Source organism: Fonsecaea pedrosoi (assembly GCF_000835455.1).
Source record: "Fonsecaea pedrosoi CBS 271.37 unplaced genomic scaffold supercont1.5, whole genome shotgun sequence".
Lineage (NCBI taxonomy): Eukaryota > Fungi > Ascomycota > Eurotiomycetes > Chaetothyriales > Herpotrichiellaceae > Fonsecaea > Fonsecaea pedrosoi.
In genome coordinates, this window is record NW_013550611.1 from 2,343,816 (window position 1) to 2,360,996 (window position 17,181).

At 52.0% G+C, this 17,181-nt stretch overlaps 3 protein-coding genes across 3 annotated transcripts; 2 read left to right on the forward strand and 1 right to left on the reverse strand.

Moving 5' to 3' along the window:
• Positions 1–2,225: 2,225 nt before the first annotated feature.
• On the reverse strand, positions 2,226–3,578 carry Z517_08320 (uncharacterized protein; the record flags this gene model as incomplete). Its single annotated transcript, XM_013426837.1, has 1 exon — positions 2,226–3,578. The coding sequence occupies one exon, from the start codon at positions 3,576–3,578 to the stop codon at positions 2,226–2,228; it is 1,353 nt and encodes a 450-aa protein (XP_013282291.1).
• Positions 3,579–5,018: 1,440 nt separating this feature from the next.
• Z517_08321 (uncharacterized protein) lies at positions 5,019–8,330 on the forward strand (the record flags this gene model as incomplete). Its single annotated transcript, XM_013426838.1, has 2 exons — positions 5,019–5,831; positions 5,880–8,330. 2 exons carry the CDS (start codon positions 5,019–5,021, stop codon positions 8,328–8,330), a joined length of 3,264 nt encoding a protein of 1,087 aa, XP_013282292.1.
• Positions 8,331–10,194: 1,864 nt separating this feature from the next.
• Positions 10,195–16,432, forward strand: Z517_08322 (uncharacterized protein; the record flags this gene model as incomplete). Its single annotated transcript, XM_013426839.1, has 2 exons — positions 10,195–16,188; positions 16,247–16,432. The coding sequence occupies 2 exons, from the start codon at positions 10,195–10,197 to the stop codon at positions 16,430–16,432; spliced, it is 6,180 nt and encodes a 2,059-aa protein (XP_013282293.1).
• Between the last annotated feature and the right edge of the window lie 749 nt (positions 16,433–17,181).

Genomic DNA, 17,181 nt, shown 5'->3' on the forward strand with positions numbered 1-17,181 from the left:
TCTCTGTTGTTTGTTCTTTTTTTTGCTCAGGAAAGAGATTCGGAGGGGTGTTTTGGTGGTAGGTGTGCGAGAGGCGAGTGTGGGCGACTCATTGTTTGGTTCCGTTCATGGTGCATTGCTTGTATTTTTGATGATCAAGGAAACAGCGCGCAATTGGCGTTCCAGAGTTTGGATTCGAACCTACAGAGTGGCTCGGTGCGGCAAGAATGAATGAGGGGTGGAATCCTTCCACTCGCTTTTTTCTGCTGCTGCCAGAGAACAGGGACGATGTCTCTGTCTACCCTTCTCGTCCTCATAGAGAAAGGGGCCATGACCAGCCAGGTGTTGTGATGCCGATGACCTGACATGTCGAGTTCATCTTCACGGGGCGAGCTGCTGTTGCTCGCGCAAGTGGAAGTCAAGACCACGATCGCGTTGAAAGCTTTTCAAGATACCGAGACAAGAGACACTGGAGCAACTCATTTACTAGGCCATTCGAAAGTTGTTCGGCGGACAAGTAATTGGCATTGTTGACGGGGGTTGGCAAAGAATGAAAAGAAGTGAGAAGTCAAATTTTGGTTTTTCGAGTACTTGAGTGGCTTGGGGCTTAACCTGATCAGGAGAGTCGGATATTGAATAATAATATTACATCGCTGCCCAGCGGTTGTTGTTCAAATGTCCATGTAAATAGCACTTCTCTCGAAGTCCAGTAATATTTGTATATCAATACGGAACAGTCGGTGCTTTGCTCAGTCTTCGCCTTTTTCGCATTGCATGGAGCAAAAGGTAGCGGACGGGTTTGTACTGGTTCTCTATGGATTTTGCGCAGTTAACGTTGATCAATCTCATCCCTTATGTGCGATGCAGTATGCGCTGGTCTAGCGGGCCTGCGGCTGATTCTATGGCAGAAGAGATGTCGAGGCCACGGATTGATGGTCCGAGCTGTGACTTCATAAATCGTGGATGGTGATGTCGCCGCGGACGTCGGCAGATTTGGAGAGGAGCAGAGAGGAGGGAGGGAGTGCGAGGAAAGCCTGGCGTTCTCCGGGCAAGTATATCGGCACGCACTAGGTACGTGTCATGGACCTAAAGACAGAGAGACCTGCGTCAATGATGGCGATCCTGCCCATCATTGCGACTTCTTGGGTTGCTCACTTCAGAGGTACGGGCGAATCAACGATCCCGTCAAAGCTTGAGCCATACAAGTTCTCTCCTTCAGAGCTGCACAGGTCTCAGGCTTGGCTAACACGGTCGACTTGGACGGTAAGCAAGGGTAAGGGAGTATGGAGGTTTGGCAAGCTTCATGTCACTCTGCGTAGTCAGGAATTGCTGCATCTTCAGCTCGGACGACTCGGACACTGTCATATAGGATCAAGAACGAGCGACAAATGCTTCCTCCGGCATTGTTAACTCTACTGTTGAAATAGACCTTTTGTCACCTGACTTTCAATCTCGATCTGACATTCCTGTAGGACGGAGGTGATTACCGCGAGCAGCTAGGCGAACAGACGAGAATGCCAACAGCCTTGCATAGCGCTGTCCGATGGGCGTCGGAAGTCCGCAAGGCATTCGCGAAGGACGCCCGGAAGCTCGATCCGGGCAGACTGGGTGGTTACACAAGTAGGGAACACACCATCCTGGTCCCGTCCAGTAGCAACCCCTTTGCAGTCCCATCGCCTGCAGATATATCCACCGTGCAGCTCCGAGAGGCAAAGGACCGAAAAAGGATGTTCGTGATAATTCGATTCTGTCCCAGACGTGGAAAGTCTCTTACCTTTTACAGGCAACCGTGCGAGTTTCGTTTTCCGACAATCCTGGCAGTTATCTCCGGAGAGAATTTGATCATCAACCCGATCAATATGCCCCTCAGGGATTCATAACATAGAGTGTTTCTTCTGCCGTGCCCGGTCTCCTGGAAAAAGAAGCGGAGTGGTAGTCAGCAGAGGTGTATGGGACCCAGACAGTGAAGAAAATATAAGAGAAGCCTCGGTTTGGATTTAGGTTTGCAGCCCATGTTATAATCTGTTGCGTTGTGATATATAGACAGGACTTGGCTAGGGACTGGCTTGGTGAGAGGAGCCTCCAGCTCATCGGATTCAACCTTCTCGTGTTGGATTGTGCCTCGTAAGATATCCTAGCTATGGCTCGAACAAGAATCACAATCGCCATCACAATCACAATCACGTCGACCTGCTGTACTGACCAAGCCCGGTTGCAACAGACCTGTCCTTCCTGTGCCCTTTTCGTTACCAGCCTCGCCATCTTACCCAGATATCAACAATCTTGTCCGGAGTGTCGGTCTCTGTATCGACGATAAAATACCAACTGAACATTGCTAGAGTGATGCATGCATGATTCGGCCAGATGCGCAGCTTTTGTCCATACTGCAAAGGCAGTTGTCGGTTCTCTATACTATTGTCTTCAAAAGCCAAGATGCCGTGCTCCTGACTTATCCGACTCACAATGATGCGATCTTTCTTTGTCGTGCCATAATCACCCGGCATGTTCCACGGACTTACAACACCCCACCCAGAATAGTCCTTGCAAGGTTCTCTTGCTAGTGCCAGAGCACCGGCAGAGATCAGTGCTTCAGGCTGTTCAGTTCGGTTGGGGTACAGAGAGCAGACTTCAGCGAGCACAGATACCGCAATAGTATCATGAGGATCAGAGGTAAAGCGGCGACTGCTAGCAGCTACCTGCTGAATGTCGAAGATTGGGTAGACGCCAGCATGGACTTCAAGCTCCAGGTTAGATCTGGTCAACTCAAGCGTGTCCTTTAGAGCATTAGCCGAGGGGGTAGAACTAGCCGATGAAGGCAGAATGTTCTGCAGAGAGAGTGCAGTGGGAGATGCTCCAACAGAAACGAGAAGCGCTGGCTGGCCGTCTCGCTTAAAGTGCTGGGAAGCTTCCCGGCAGACATCAATTTCGACCTTGAGGTTGTCCATCGCATCGTCTGGGGACGAGCCGCCATAGCTGAGACTGTTATGTGAATAAAAGCCGAGCAACCAGAGATGGCCTTGCTGTTCACTGATACTGACTTCTTTCACAAGATCCATCATATCTCTCGACTCTGGACTCAGACCAGCTCTGTGGTAGCCCGAGTCGGTCTTTATAAAAACCAGGGCGGGAAATCCGGCTTTTTCTTTGAACGACGGCAAGCATTTCAACTGCTCTGGATGGTCAATCATGACCGTAATGGACCCTGCACCAAGCTGATGAGCCACAGCAGCGAGCCGGTCCACATGTGAAGGGCCTAGAGGGACGCCATATAAGACGTTGATCTTTGCATCCCGACCTTTATATTCCAGCAGAAGAGGGACCAACTGCTCTGCTTCGATAATGGTCGACACGATCAACCTCACGTCATTGCAATCTTCGCCGACCTGGATCCTCGTAATTTCTGTTGTCTTGTGAGTCTTGACGTGAGCTCTGAAACTGACACCCAGCTCTTTGACAGCATTCAGCATAGCAACACAGTTTGCCTTTACCTTTGCCACATCTATAACCGCTGCTGGCATCGGTACATCGTGCAGCGACTGAGATTGGTACGCCTGAAGTAGGGCCTCTCTTGATGAGAGAGGATAGGCCGTGGTCGACATACTGTGGTTTGATAAGATCACCTTTGGCTGAGATAGGACGTTGTTAAGGAGACGCAAGCTTTGTGCTCGAGACAGTCACATAAGCTGTAGATTTATTTGGAGATACTGTCGTGAAGGAGAAGGATCGAGGAGGAATGACTTGGCTGCGTGCTATCTCTTTGACGTGATTTTGTTCCCTTTTTTGGCGTCTTGGTGATAACAAGCAACGGACTCCTTTCAAGGGACACCCGTGCAACTAGGAGCGGGGGGCGAACCAGGGTCCCACGGTGGAAATGTGAATCAGGAGTAGAAGGATGGCCTCGAGTAGGTGCTGCTGTCGCTTCCACTGCCTCTCTTTCCGGCCCGGTCTTGTAGAGAGAGTCAATGCTGAGCCCGAAATATCTGCAGTAGATGTTCCGTAGAGGTGCATACGTCCTGTGTCCTTATCGCCTGGTCACTGTCCATCACTTAAAATAAGGCGCCGGGGAGAATGATCATCGGCAATAACCCGATCGCGTTTTCTCATCTGTGGGTTGGGCATGCACTGCATGTTGGGTCAATTTTGATGAGCTATTCCTTAGCTCTGAGTCGGGAAATTTCCTGCGGCCTATCGCGGGAGAGGCTGAAATGCAAGTCTGGTTTCACCATTGGCGACGCCCACTACGGGCGTGACCAATCCCACATGGTCTGCTGTTGACTCCCCCTCGGTCGCTTTGCATTTTCTCGAGCAGAGCGCAAAGTCCCACGCTGCTTTCAACGCGCTGAAACAATCGAAGCCTGGTCAAGACTCGGCCCCATGGCGCATCAGGCCTCAAATTCACGGCCACAGGCGAGATACCCTGGCCCATCCCGTTGGTGGCTTGATATGGATCTGCATTTGCTGCTTACTTCCACGAGCAAGGACTACCTATCCCTCCTCCCATCAGTCCTTCTCTGCGTGGGCACGCGTTCAGAGACTTTAGCTTTCCCTCTCTCCCTCGACCCAGCCTCACACCGGCTGTCCCAAGTCCTTCCTGTTGTCCGCCCTCCTTCGACTCCGCGTGCCGCGTCAGGCCAGTGAACACCGACCTCTTGAACCAAGTCACGGAAGTTGACACTTGTAACCGGCCGTTGGAAGTATCTCTATACGCGTTCACCCGGGTATCCTCTGCTAGGCCGATAGTCCGCCGTTGTTACACAACAGCTGAGACGTTTGGAGGGACTCAGGTTGCACGGGGCCAGGTGCTATATTCTCGACTTATCGTGCCTTCTCCTGAACATCGGCGCCTTGGTGCGTACATAAGAGCACAGAAGAAGAGATTGTTAAGAAAAAGTATCTAAGTACATGGGGTTCAGGGTCAAGAGGCTGTGTTCTACGAACATGTGTTCATGTGGGGACAAGGTGCTCGTGAATAATAACCACCCTTGCATCAATTGATCGGCACCTGCGTCGGGTTGTCTCAAGGAGTCTGCTCCCGCGCAATGTCGATAGACAAGGGCAGCAATGGAGGGCAAGCCTTTGTCCGTCCGCCTGCGCATCCAGTACCGCAATTACAAAAACCTTTTGAGGAGTCAATGCTGGAATCAATATCTGATCAGGTCCCGGAAGATGTCCCTACCGACGCCATGACACGAAGGACAATGCTCCTCGAGGCTCCTACCTATGAACGGGTAATTGCGGGCAGGTGGAAGCAGAAACCGGGAGAAAAATATCATCCACTCTGGAAACTCGTGGCGCAACTAACCTTTGGGATGCATCTATTATCACAGAACATGGCCATTTCGGAAGAGGAGGTCATGAGAATCTTGCAGTCTCACGTCGACGATATCGATGCCTTCCTGGAACGGACCACAGAGGATTTCGATCTTGCACAAAGTGATATCCATGAGAGAATACGTTGTCTCAAGCTCCCGCTTGCACATGGAGAAGTGTTTGACCGAATGTTGGAGGATCGGGCATTTCGCGCTTCCATTCTCGAGGGGAACGAAAAGATTGACCATGTCATCAGCCGGACCAAGAGAGCGGCAAAAGATGCTCTGAAGGATGTACAGAAGGGATTCGATGCTACCAACGTCATGGAAAAATACCTGTCAAAGTTGAACTCGACATGGAAGAGGGAATCGCCTGAGCACGAAGCCGTTCTAGTCGCTATGCTTGGGAACGTCGAAGGTTGGCGCCGAGCTTTCCTGGAGTTGCATCTACAAGGGAACAAGCTGGCTGGGTCTCTGAAGAAGCTCGCGGAGGTGGTTTCTGAGATGGAGCAAAGAGCTGCGGCTGTCAGCAGAAATCTTGTGGTAAGACGATGTCTGCCCTCTTGTTGTCTCTCTTCTTACCGTTGCTAGGCTAGAGCTCAGAAGACCAAACACATTACTTCTCAGGATGCTGGCCGTGCCCCGTCTCAGTTAGGGTCCATCGCCGAGCACAAGCCACTCCCCAGTGAACCAGGTCGTCAACACTCGACCAGGAATTCATCTCGAAGTACCCAACTTACCAGCTTCTCCAGTCGACCGAACAGCGGCCGAAAGTCAAGCCAAGGATTGAATTCGCAACCTCAGTCTTACGGCCATCAGACGCCGCAATCTCCAGAATCTAGAAGACCAGGTAACGAAGGAATACCTGGGCAGTCATTTCCTGCCGAAATGCTGGCGACCGAAGGGCCGCAGCTCGCTTCAGACCGAATTCACAGTCTGGGGGGCCTACTCATTCAACACGGCGAGGAGCATCTCGTTGAACTTCCAGCCGATGTTCCTGAAGATCTACTTCGGCAAGCGCCGGTCTCGATTAAGAATCGATTGAGCATGACACTCGGGCTGAAACCAAAAGACAATACGAGTCACCGCATATCTAGTGTCTACTATCCCAGAGCGTTGGGTGACCTTCTGAAGTCCCCTGCTATATCCTCTCTGTTACTTACCCCTCAGACCGCAAATTCGAAAGGCACACCGGTACAGACAGTGATGTCGCCTGTCATTCCAGAAGGTAACGCCGACTTCTTTCTCTCTCGCGAACATAGTCCCTCGTTAGGGGTATTAAACCCGGATCACAAAAATGGCGTCGACTCTGCCAAACCGTCTCCAACAGGCGCTCAGGCGTCGGCTCGGGCCTCGATAGTGGATCCATCAAGGCCAGTAACGCGTCGCTCATCAATCCCTAACCCAGCATTCACCTCTCATCCTGCTGTGATGTCCATGGCAGCTCCTCCGGTAGAGCTGCCGGCCCCGGTTGAGACAGTAGCGAGAGAAGAGTTGTTGAACTCTCCGTCCTCGCGGAAAGGCTCTCAATTTTCTAGCCTGGGGGAACCTGGACCAGAGTTGAACGAAGGTGAAATGACTAGGTCAACTTCCGGTTCAGTGCTGGACACGACAACGGCCATTGAGCAACCGACGATCACCGTTGCTGTCGTGCCAGCCTCCGGCGAAGAGGAAGGGCAGGGAAAGGCCGAAATGGAGATACAGATTCATCTTCAAACCCAAGTGGATGCGAGAAACAGCACACAAAATGCTGTATATGGGTCGGTGGTGACACCTTTGCAGCCTCAGATCGCAGCTGCAGCGCCTCCGCCGTCTAAAGAAACCGAAAACGCCAATGACGGCGAAAGATCAGCAATTCCCGTCGCTGCGCTCACAATTTTTGAAGACCAGGTCACATCTCAAACAACATCAGGTAACGTCTCAAATAACGTGCTTGCTCAGCAAGTCGACACACTGAGCCCAAAAAGAGAATTTATTGCCGAGTTAGAGGCCCATGTCCCTAACCCTCCTCAACCCAAACCGAAGGAAGAGTTCGGACCTGTAGAGCTGGAAGCTCCACATCAAACATTCAAGCTGCCTCCAAGGCCAGTTGCTGTGGCCGAAATCCCAGTAGAAGAAATTCCTCGCGCCAGCAAAGGCCTGCCTGCCGACTTGTTCAAGCTGCCTCCGAGACCCGTTACCCTGGCCGAAATCCCAGAGAAAGAAATTCCTCGTGCCAGCAAAAGCCCTCCTAGCGACTTGTTCAAGTTGCCTCCAAGACCAGTCGAAATTCCAGAAAAGGAAACTCCTCGTGCCAGCAAAAGCCCCCCTGCCGACTTATTCAAGCTGCCCTCCGAACTCACAATCAAACCTGGTATGAAGCCCAAGGACTTTGGGGGTTCGAACAAGCCAGAGCCGATTCGACCCTTGAAGTTGAAGCTCGCCAAGAAAGACGGCAAGATTGTTCCCGTACAAGTCTCGAGCCCTGGCGGGAGTTCGCAGAGAGTGGACAGTCCGGGCCCCAAGCTCAAAATAGATGTTGTTGCAGATATCATCGACAAACTGTCCTATACACCACCAGGTTCACCTATCCATGCCCGATCAGCTTCGAGTGTCTCTTCAAATTCGGCACAACGCTGGTCGCACCAATCATCCCGTTCGCTAGGACCCCCGGAGCGGGCTCCTGCGCCCCCAGCTCCAGGAGGCCGACCGATGGTGGAACCTGATTTTGCCTCTGCGGGACAGTTTGAGGGAGAACGTAAGCAGAAGAAAAAGAAGAAGAAAAACAGCAATGCTGGGGAGGGAAGTAAGAGTGGATGGAAAAGTCTGTTCCGGGGGAGCATTGCGGATAGCAGCAGCGTCACTACTGCAAGGAGCTCAGAAAGGGCTTCTATACACACAATGACGACGACGACAACGGGGACGGCAGCAACAACAACTACAACGAATGGGACTGGATCAGCACCAAAGGCAGGCTTAGAGGCAGTTCCACCCCCTCAAGCGGACATGATGACTACGTCTGGCAAAGACGTGCTCTGGTTCCGGGGAGATACGAAGAAATGACTTGGTGTATCGTTTCAGCAAAGTCTGTGGCAAAGGCGCTGTTGGATATTGAAGGGGTTTCTCAATTTTCGAGCTGCTGGTTGGCAATCCAAGCATGCTGAACAGGTGAGCAGGGTGCATATAAGATGATAAATCCTTTTAATCTAATCCTATGGATATTCACAAGCTTGGCTTTGATTGTTGTGCGGCAAGAGCTGATGGGTATCTTCGAATGTATCATTTTGGGACAAGCGTATCGACCGACGCTTGTACAAGTACAGTGTGAAGCCTGTAATGTCCAATGAGGCAGTGAGATGGGAAGAATGTGGCTGAGTGTTCTGTAGCTCCCAGTGGTGCCGAGAAGGCTAGACATGAGATGTGTCCGGATACTGTCACCAGTCAGAGAAGGTCGATCCGTCACGCGATTCAACGGCTCAGAATTGCTTGCCCTGATTAAGTTCCCTGGCGGTCGGCGGGCGCCGTGAGGGCTGCGGGCGAGGAGGAAGTGTGGGAGGGTTGGGGGCGCACCCGGGGAGCGGATATGGGCACAGCGAGTGAGGCGGAGCGACTCTCTGTGTATCGGCCACAGTTGTCCATAGTCAAAACCATGGTCAGAATTTATAAAGCAGGGGACAGTGAGTGGTGAATGGACAGTTGGCTGGGTGGTGAGTTTGAAGCATGAACAGCTGACCGGTGTGCATGGACTTTTACCTTGTGAAACGCAGTCTGGAGATGGGGTGCGGTGCCGCTTGGTACAGGACTCCAATGACTTAGGCAAAGTGTTGCGCGTACCCAAGTACCTAGAGAGTAAAGGGAAGTCGGTGCAGGTGAGGGGCTCAGTTGCCGGCATCACGGCCAAAGGCATAAGGCTAAATTTAAGGCAGGCGAGAGCGGGTGGGCGCCCGGGTAGCCAATTGATGCCCATTGATCAACTTCGGTCCAGAAGTCAGGCCTTGCAAGCCTGCAACCCTGGAAGCCTGGTGGCCTCGAGGTCAAACCCCATCTCCACAAACCAACCAACAACCAACGCCGACGCCTACTCGTACTCGCATGCGTGCTTGACTCGTTGCCATCATCCATTCCTCATCGGCTGCACCTCGCACCTCGCACCTCGATCTCGCACCTCAACTTCGTCGTCGTCTTCAATTTCAGCCTACCTGCATTCAATGTTTGCTGATTCCTCTTCATCGATCATCATCAAGACACCTATCTCCTATTTCTTACACAACCCTTATTCCTCGATTGAACAGTTGACTACCTCCACACGGCCGCCGTCGATGATTGAGCCTGCAAGCCCGCGATGCCTGACCAGCTACAACTGAACCTACTTATACGTATCTAGAGGTTCGCCGGTATATCTACATATTCCTGTCGAGTCCGTCTCGGTGTTTGAAGACGTCTCAACATCACGAGAACCTCGCATTTCGCTCCTGAGCCGGCCTACCCTGGGACTGAACCGAGCATGGTGACTGCATCTCCCTGCGCCCGACGCGAGATCCATATCGACTATATCAGACCATGAGCGGAAGGGAACAGCGGCAAGGGTGAAGAGTCAACGTCGAAGGAACATTTACCGGGGAAAAGAGAAGGTACGCAGCACGCACATTACAATTTGCGAGCAAGAGCCTATCTGGACATTGAGGTTCTGAACTTCTGCACCTGGACATCATTGCTGCTTCGCACAGCAATTTGCGTGCTTGTTGGCCATTTGCTCACTCTTGCCCGGGTTTGCGCTATTTGCCCTGTGTTTGTTGGGCTACTCCTTTGGTCATTTTGCTATTTTACATCCGTGTTTTCTGTCCAACATGCCTGAGACATGGTTGCGCAGTTGAATTGACGTGGAATCCCAGATCCGGACCAAGTCCTTGCTTTCCTATTTCTCGCCATGTCCCGTACGAACAATGATGTGGCGCCATGGGACACCAGGCCTCCGCAGTCAATGCCCCCGAAAGCCATGGCCATCTTTGGAACCGGAGGTCCCACGAACACTACAAGCCGTCAGCAGTTCTCGCAATCTCGGGCGCTTCATGACATCGCTCCTTGGGACACCCAGCTTCCTGACGATGACGATATAGTGCCTTGGGAACGCGATCCCCAGGCACATATTTCAGGCACGCGGCCACTGAATTCATCTTATTTCAACGATTCTAGCGGCCGGGATGCTCCAGGTTCGTCAAGGCGTCCGGATACGGCCAGAACAAATACATCAGATTCGCCGGATTATGATGGTGATGCAAGACGGCCGTCGATAGCTAGTGCTACAACGGTCAGCAGTACAGGTTCAAGGAGCAGCACCGCTAATGGTCGATTCCACAAAAGCTTGAAGGGTTTCTTTGGTGAAGATCCTACAGATTCCCGGAAGGGATCGACGGCAGACTTGGGAGAGTCAGTGCCACTTGCCAGCTCGTCGGACAAGCCATCACAGCGGAGTGGTTCTGTCCAGACTCAGACCACCGTTGATGATCGACCCAAGACTCCTGCTCCTCTTCCTTCTAGTGATGTTACGCCTTGGGCTTATCAAAATTTTGAAGATGTCTCAAACTTTGGTTCGGCACCGATCCGACAGGAGCAACAACAGCAGCAACAGCCGCAACACGAAACCTTACAGCCGGTTCCACCGGCCTCTACTCACAGGCGTGGTTTGCTTCATCGACACACAAGAAGTAAAGAAGACCCACCAAAAGGCCTGCAAACCCCGGCCTCAATGCCCAAAAGGCCTTCGACAAGTCGCGAGTCATCGACGAGCAACCTGGCCTTCTACCGCAATACACCGCCGAACAGCACGCCCATGAGCTCTTCTACAACGCTCACGCGCAATGCCAGCCCAGCACCTCAATCACGCAAGGACGCTCCGACGCAATCCGAAAAGAGATCGATATTTTCGAAACTCACGAAATCGCGTAAGGACAAACAGCCGTCCCAGCCTGAGCCGATCAAGACCACTGTTGAGCCGCCACGGCCACCAGAGGAGCACAAGAAGGGTAGAACACAGTCGACCAGAACCACCGCCTCGGATATCTCTGACAATAAAAGAGATAGAGAGACAAGCGTTGCATCGGTTGACAGCGCATCAACGATCAAAGCCACCGACCCTTCTCCGAAGCTTGATCGCACACAAACGGCGTCATCAAAGACGAGTAGGTTCACTCGTCATGGGAGACATCGTGGACCTAGCATCCAAAGTGATACCTCGGAGAAGGGCAAAGCAACAAGTGCACAGGCTCCGATGCAAGCGGGGGTCTTCAGCCTTGACACGAATTTTGATGATATGTCAGACATTATTTCTCAGCCACCAGTCCCAAAAACTCCTGGGGAAGCAGGAATCTGGACGGGAAAAGCTTCCGCGACGCCCATGTCAGAACTCTCTGCCCCCGCTTGGGATGCCCCGGATAGTTGGGCTGTTAAGGGGCAGGAAGATGAGGTGCTTGACAGCTTGCCAGAAATCAATGAGGACGGCCTGCCGGCCATCCAGGAAGAGGATGGCATATCCTACTTTATGCGTGTCTTCAGAACCGATGGGACGTTTGCGACCTTGTCCATGTCTATTAATGCGACCGTGGCAGAGGTGCTTCAATCTCTTGCCAAAAAATCCGTTCTCCATGACTCTATTGAAAACTACCAACTCCTCATGCGCAAACATCAATTGTCCAGACAGTTGGGGTCGGGAGAACGTCCTGTGGCCATGCAGAAAAAGCTCTTGTACCTTGCAGGGTACACAGAAAGGGACAGAGTGGAAGAGGTGGGCAGAGAGGACAACAGCTACCTCATTCGATTCACATTCAGCCATGAGAAACAGACGGGTTACGGCAGCGGCCTTGACAAAGACCCGGCTTTCAACAAGATGCAAAAATTCAGCCATGTGGATCTCTCCGGGAAGTCGCTTGTAACAATACCGATTATCCTTTATACAAAGGCCTCGGAAATAATTTCCATCAACCTTTCACGGAACCTTGCACTCAAGGTGCCAAAGGACTTTATCACCGCCTGCATCAATCTGCGCGAGATCAAATTCACGGGCAATGAAGCGTGGCGGCTACCACCCAGCTTGGCTTGGGCGAGCCGGCTGACTGTGCTTGACGTGTCAAACAATCGGCTGGAACAATTGGAACACGCTGAACTGCACAGATTAATGGGCCTTGTGAGCTTGAAGCTGGCAAACAATAAGTTGTCGGAATTGCCGCCCAACTTTTCGTACTTTCGCCAGCTTCGCAGCCTGAACGTTTCCTCCAATAACTTTACCACATTTCCAGAAAACATATGCAGCTTGAAGTCCTTGGTCGACCTTGACATCAGCTTCAACAAGCTCTCCTCGCTCCCGAAAATCTCACAATTGACCACTCTCGAACGCCTATGGGTCACGAACAATGATCTGAAAGGGCCCTTCAACGAGACTTTCGCAAGTCTGATTAATCTGAAGGAGATCGATGCAAGGTTCAACGCAATTACCAACATCGATAATGTAACAGGTCTTCCGAATCTCGAACAGTTACTTGTCGGTCACAACAACATCACGACATTCAAAGGCTCATTTCCGAAGTTGCGAGTATTGGTCCTGGATCACTGCCCGATCACGTCGTTCGAGTTGGATCAGCCTGTGCCTACGCTGTCTAGCCTTAATATTGCTTCAGCGAAACTAGTCGAGTTCAAGGAAACAATGTTCGACCACATGCCCAACTTGCAAAAGCTGAACCTGGACAAGAACCACCTTTCGAATATGTCTTCTCAGATCGGACGGCTGACGAAACTTGAGTTCCTGAGCATGGCCAAAAACCCGCTGAACATAGTTCCTCCGTCCATTGGCAATCTCGCGGAGCTCAAATTTCTGAACCTCAGGGAGTGCAATGTCAAGAGCCTCCCTCCTGAGATCTGGTACTGCAGGAAGCTGGAGACACTGAATCTTTCCTCAAATGTGTTGGAGACCTTTCCCAAGCAGAACGCGGCTCCGCCTCCAAGTGAGCCCAAAGACTACACACCTACAGCTACTCCAGGCCTGTCTACTTCTCCCAGCTTCGACGATCTGGGCAAGCTTGAAGACTTCCAGGCTCGCCGACCGAGCCAGGCGTCATCGGGAATGATGAGTATCGGTAGCTCCCCAGGCGCACGGAAGAATTCCGTCGTTTCGTTGAGTGCTCATCGAAAGCAATCCGTGATCTCAAGAACAAATACAGAGTATTCGATGTCGACTGCGACTCGGAAGGATTCCAACATATCACAAGCTCGACTACACAATACATTTGCCGGGTCACTGCGGTACCTGTACTTGGCTGACAACCGCCTTGAAGACGACGTCTTCCGGGAACTCGTCCTCTTGCCAGAGCTCCGCGTTCTCAATCTGTCATACAACGAACTAGACGACTTCCCCCAAGGCGTGTTGCGACGCTGGCCTCAAATGAGTGAGCTCTATCTTTCAGGAAATGAGCTCACATCTCTACCTTCCGATGACCTCGAAGAGAGTAGTAATCTGAGAATATTGCATTTGAACGCAAACCGTTTCCAAGTTCTTCCGGCCGAGCTCTGCAATGTGCACAAACTGTCAACCCTCGATGTCGGGAGCAACTCACTGAAGTACAACGTCTCAAACTGGCCGTACGACTGGAACTGGAACCGCAACACGAATCTCAAGTACTTGAACTTCTCCGCCAACAAGCGCCTAGAAATCAAGCCTGCTGCGCACCAGAACCAGTCACATTTCCATTCAATGAACCGCAATGACACTACGGACCTCACAAGCTTCAATACCCTGAAGTACCTCCGCGTGCTGGGTCTTATGGATGTGACACTTTTGACGAACACGATTCCGGATGATAACGAAGATCGCCGTGTACGAACCTCGGCATCCGTCGTTGGGGCACTGATGTATGGTATGGCAGATACTCTGGGCAAGAACGAGCATCTGTCAACCTTGGATCTCCTGAAACCGAATTTTCGAGGCCAAGATAGCGAGATACTCATTGGGATGTTCGACGGCCAGACCATGTCGAGCGGCGGTTCCAGGATTGCCAAGTATTTGCACGAGAACTTCTCGGCAGTCTTCTATGACGAGCTGAAAAAGGCGGAGAATCTGAAGGACACTCCGATAGATGCCCTTAGACGAACTTTCCTGACAATTAACAAGGACATGGCCAATTTTGCGAGCAGCAACTTCGACACGAAGGAGCACAGGTTGGCTAATGGTCACCGGGGTTCGACTGTCGCAAACATCCTGGGCCCCGATGATTTGAGTTCAGGGGGGGTGGCGGCAGTCTTGTATATCAGTGGACAGGAACTGCACGTCGCGAATGTGGGTGATATTGAGGCCATTCTCATCCAATCCAATGGGCAGCATCGGCAATTGACGAGAAAACACGACCCAGCGGAGCCTGGTGAACGGGAACGGATTAGGGAGGCTGGAGGGTATGTCTCTAGGCAAGGCAGACTCAACGATGTCCTCGAAGTGAGCCGAGCATTTGGCTACTACAGCCATATGCCGTCAGTCATCGCCGCGCCACACACGTTCAAATGCCAGATTACCGAGTCGGACGAGCTCATCGTCGTGGCCACGAAAGAGTTTTGGGATTACGTTACGGTGGATGTCGCGGTCGACGCGGCTCGAGCCGAGAAGAACGATCTCATGCTGGCTGCTCAGAAACTAAGGGATCTTGCAATGGCGTTTGGTGCGAGAGACAAGATCATGGTCATGGTCCTCGGAATTTCCGACCTGAGAAAGAGAGGCAATCATCGTTTCCGCGGGACCAGTCTGTCGATGGCGAAGGAGATGGGTCTCGACGAGGGGGCTATATTTCCAAGTTCCCGGAAAGCTCGGCGGAAGGGAGAGACACTCGTTGGCGACTCCCGGCTTGCTCGACTCGAAGAGCCGGAACCACCAGTGGGCGATGTTGCGATATGCTTCACTGACATCAAGAATTCAACGGCATTATGGGAAATCCTTCCAGTGCCCATGAGATCGGCGATAATGATGCACAACGAGCTCATGCGGCGACAGCTTCGTATCATCGGTGGTTATGAAGTCAAGACGGAAGGCGATGCATTCATGGTGTCATTTCCCACCGTGACATCAGCGTTGCTTTGGTGTTTCAGCTGTCAGAGTCACCTTCTGGAATTGCCCTGGCCCCAGGAGATCCTGGAGACGGTTCATTGCCAGGAAAAGTTGGACTCGGAGCAGAACACCATCTACCGTGGGCTGTCAGTCAGAATGGGAATGCACTGGGGGCGGCCCGTGTGTGAGCAGGATCCGATCACTCGAAGAATGGATTACTTCGGGCCCATGGTCAATAAAGCTGCCAGAGTCTCCGCTGTGGCCGACGGCGGACAGATTACTGTGAGCAGCGACTTTATTGCCGAGGTTCAAAGGACACTGGAAAGCTATGCAGACGATGACCGGCGAGATTCTGTCGGCTCAGAAGATACAGTTAATGACGATCCGCTGTCGGTCCAGATTCGCCGCGAGCTCCGTCAACTGAGCAGCCAAGGGTTTGAGGTCAAGGATCTTGGAGAGAAGAAGCTGAAGGGCCTCGAAAATCCGGAATACATCTACCTGATGTATCCTCACTCGTTGGCAAGTCGGCTGGAAATACCGCCTGGTGCGGAGCAGAAAGTCCAGCTGGGAGGCGAGTCGCCTTCCACGGGCGACGACAAAGGCCAACCGGGCACTCTTGGCAAGGATAGCCAACTGAAGGATCTGCAGCTGGACGAGGTCTGGAAACTCTGGGATATTGCCCTGCGCCTGGAGATGTTGTGCAGCTGTCTAGAGGCTCCGGAGCGGTCAGCCGGACTGCACAAGCCGGAATTGAGTCTGCTCACCCGAATGAAAGAACGGGGCGGCGTCCAAACAGATGGGTTCATGATGAACCTTCTGGAACACCAGGTGACGCGAGTCGAGGTAAGCAGAATAGCTAATTCTATCGTCTGTGCGGGAGACAAGCTAACACATTTGGTAGGCATGTGCAACGACCCTGCAACTTCGACACATGTACCAACCTTTCCAGAAGGGAGTCAGTCTCTTTGATCAGGCCAAGCCAATCAGCGAGATTCTGCGCGAGATATCGACAATCCTCGCCGAAGTCAAAGAAGAGCGCAACCAGATTCATACTCCCGACACTGGAGAAGAAACCGACTCAGAATGAGGCTGGAGGGATCGCCTCATTCGATATTGACGACGATGATGTCTACAAGGTGGAGACACTGACTCCGGCACGCGATATTCACACCGCTCGAGACCCTAATTTTCGGCTACACATCGACGAATGAGACGTACAACTAGGGAGCTCATAGCTCGGTAATTGATGCTTCCAAGGCATGGAAGGATCTGCTATTAGTATTGGGAGGGCATTGGGATGGAAGTTATGAACACAACAAAATCATTCGGCACTTTGCAATTTAGGCATGGTGCCTAATCTAGGGCGGCTGGGATGGGAACTGCTGTTTGATGAGGGTTTTCATACAACAACCAGGGAGGGGGCATTTGGGAAGGGATGAACGCCGTTACGAACACTCTGAAATGCGTTGTCGAGCGTCTGGAAGTTTTTCTTTTTTTTTTTTGGATTGGGTCCCCTATGCACATAACTTATTACTTGTGTACTTGAGAGAAAAGGGAAAGGTTGTTCAGGATATGGCTATCCTCTGGAAATATGGCTTCTTTTTATGGTCCAGCAGTTGGTTCGGTTGCTGTCGATGGTGTTGAGAGTGAGAGGAGCAACACGGAGGGTCTGAGATCAGCTTTAGAGGGAGGCCGAAGAAGCGATCAGCAGGGGACGGACAGCACAGGACGGGTACAGGTACATGACAGTACAATAGGGCAGAGACAGCACAGCGCAGAGCAGAGCTACAGGTTCCCAAAGAGACGACTATGACTTTGTTTCTCTCCCGCCTTGGT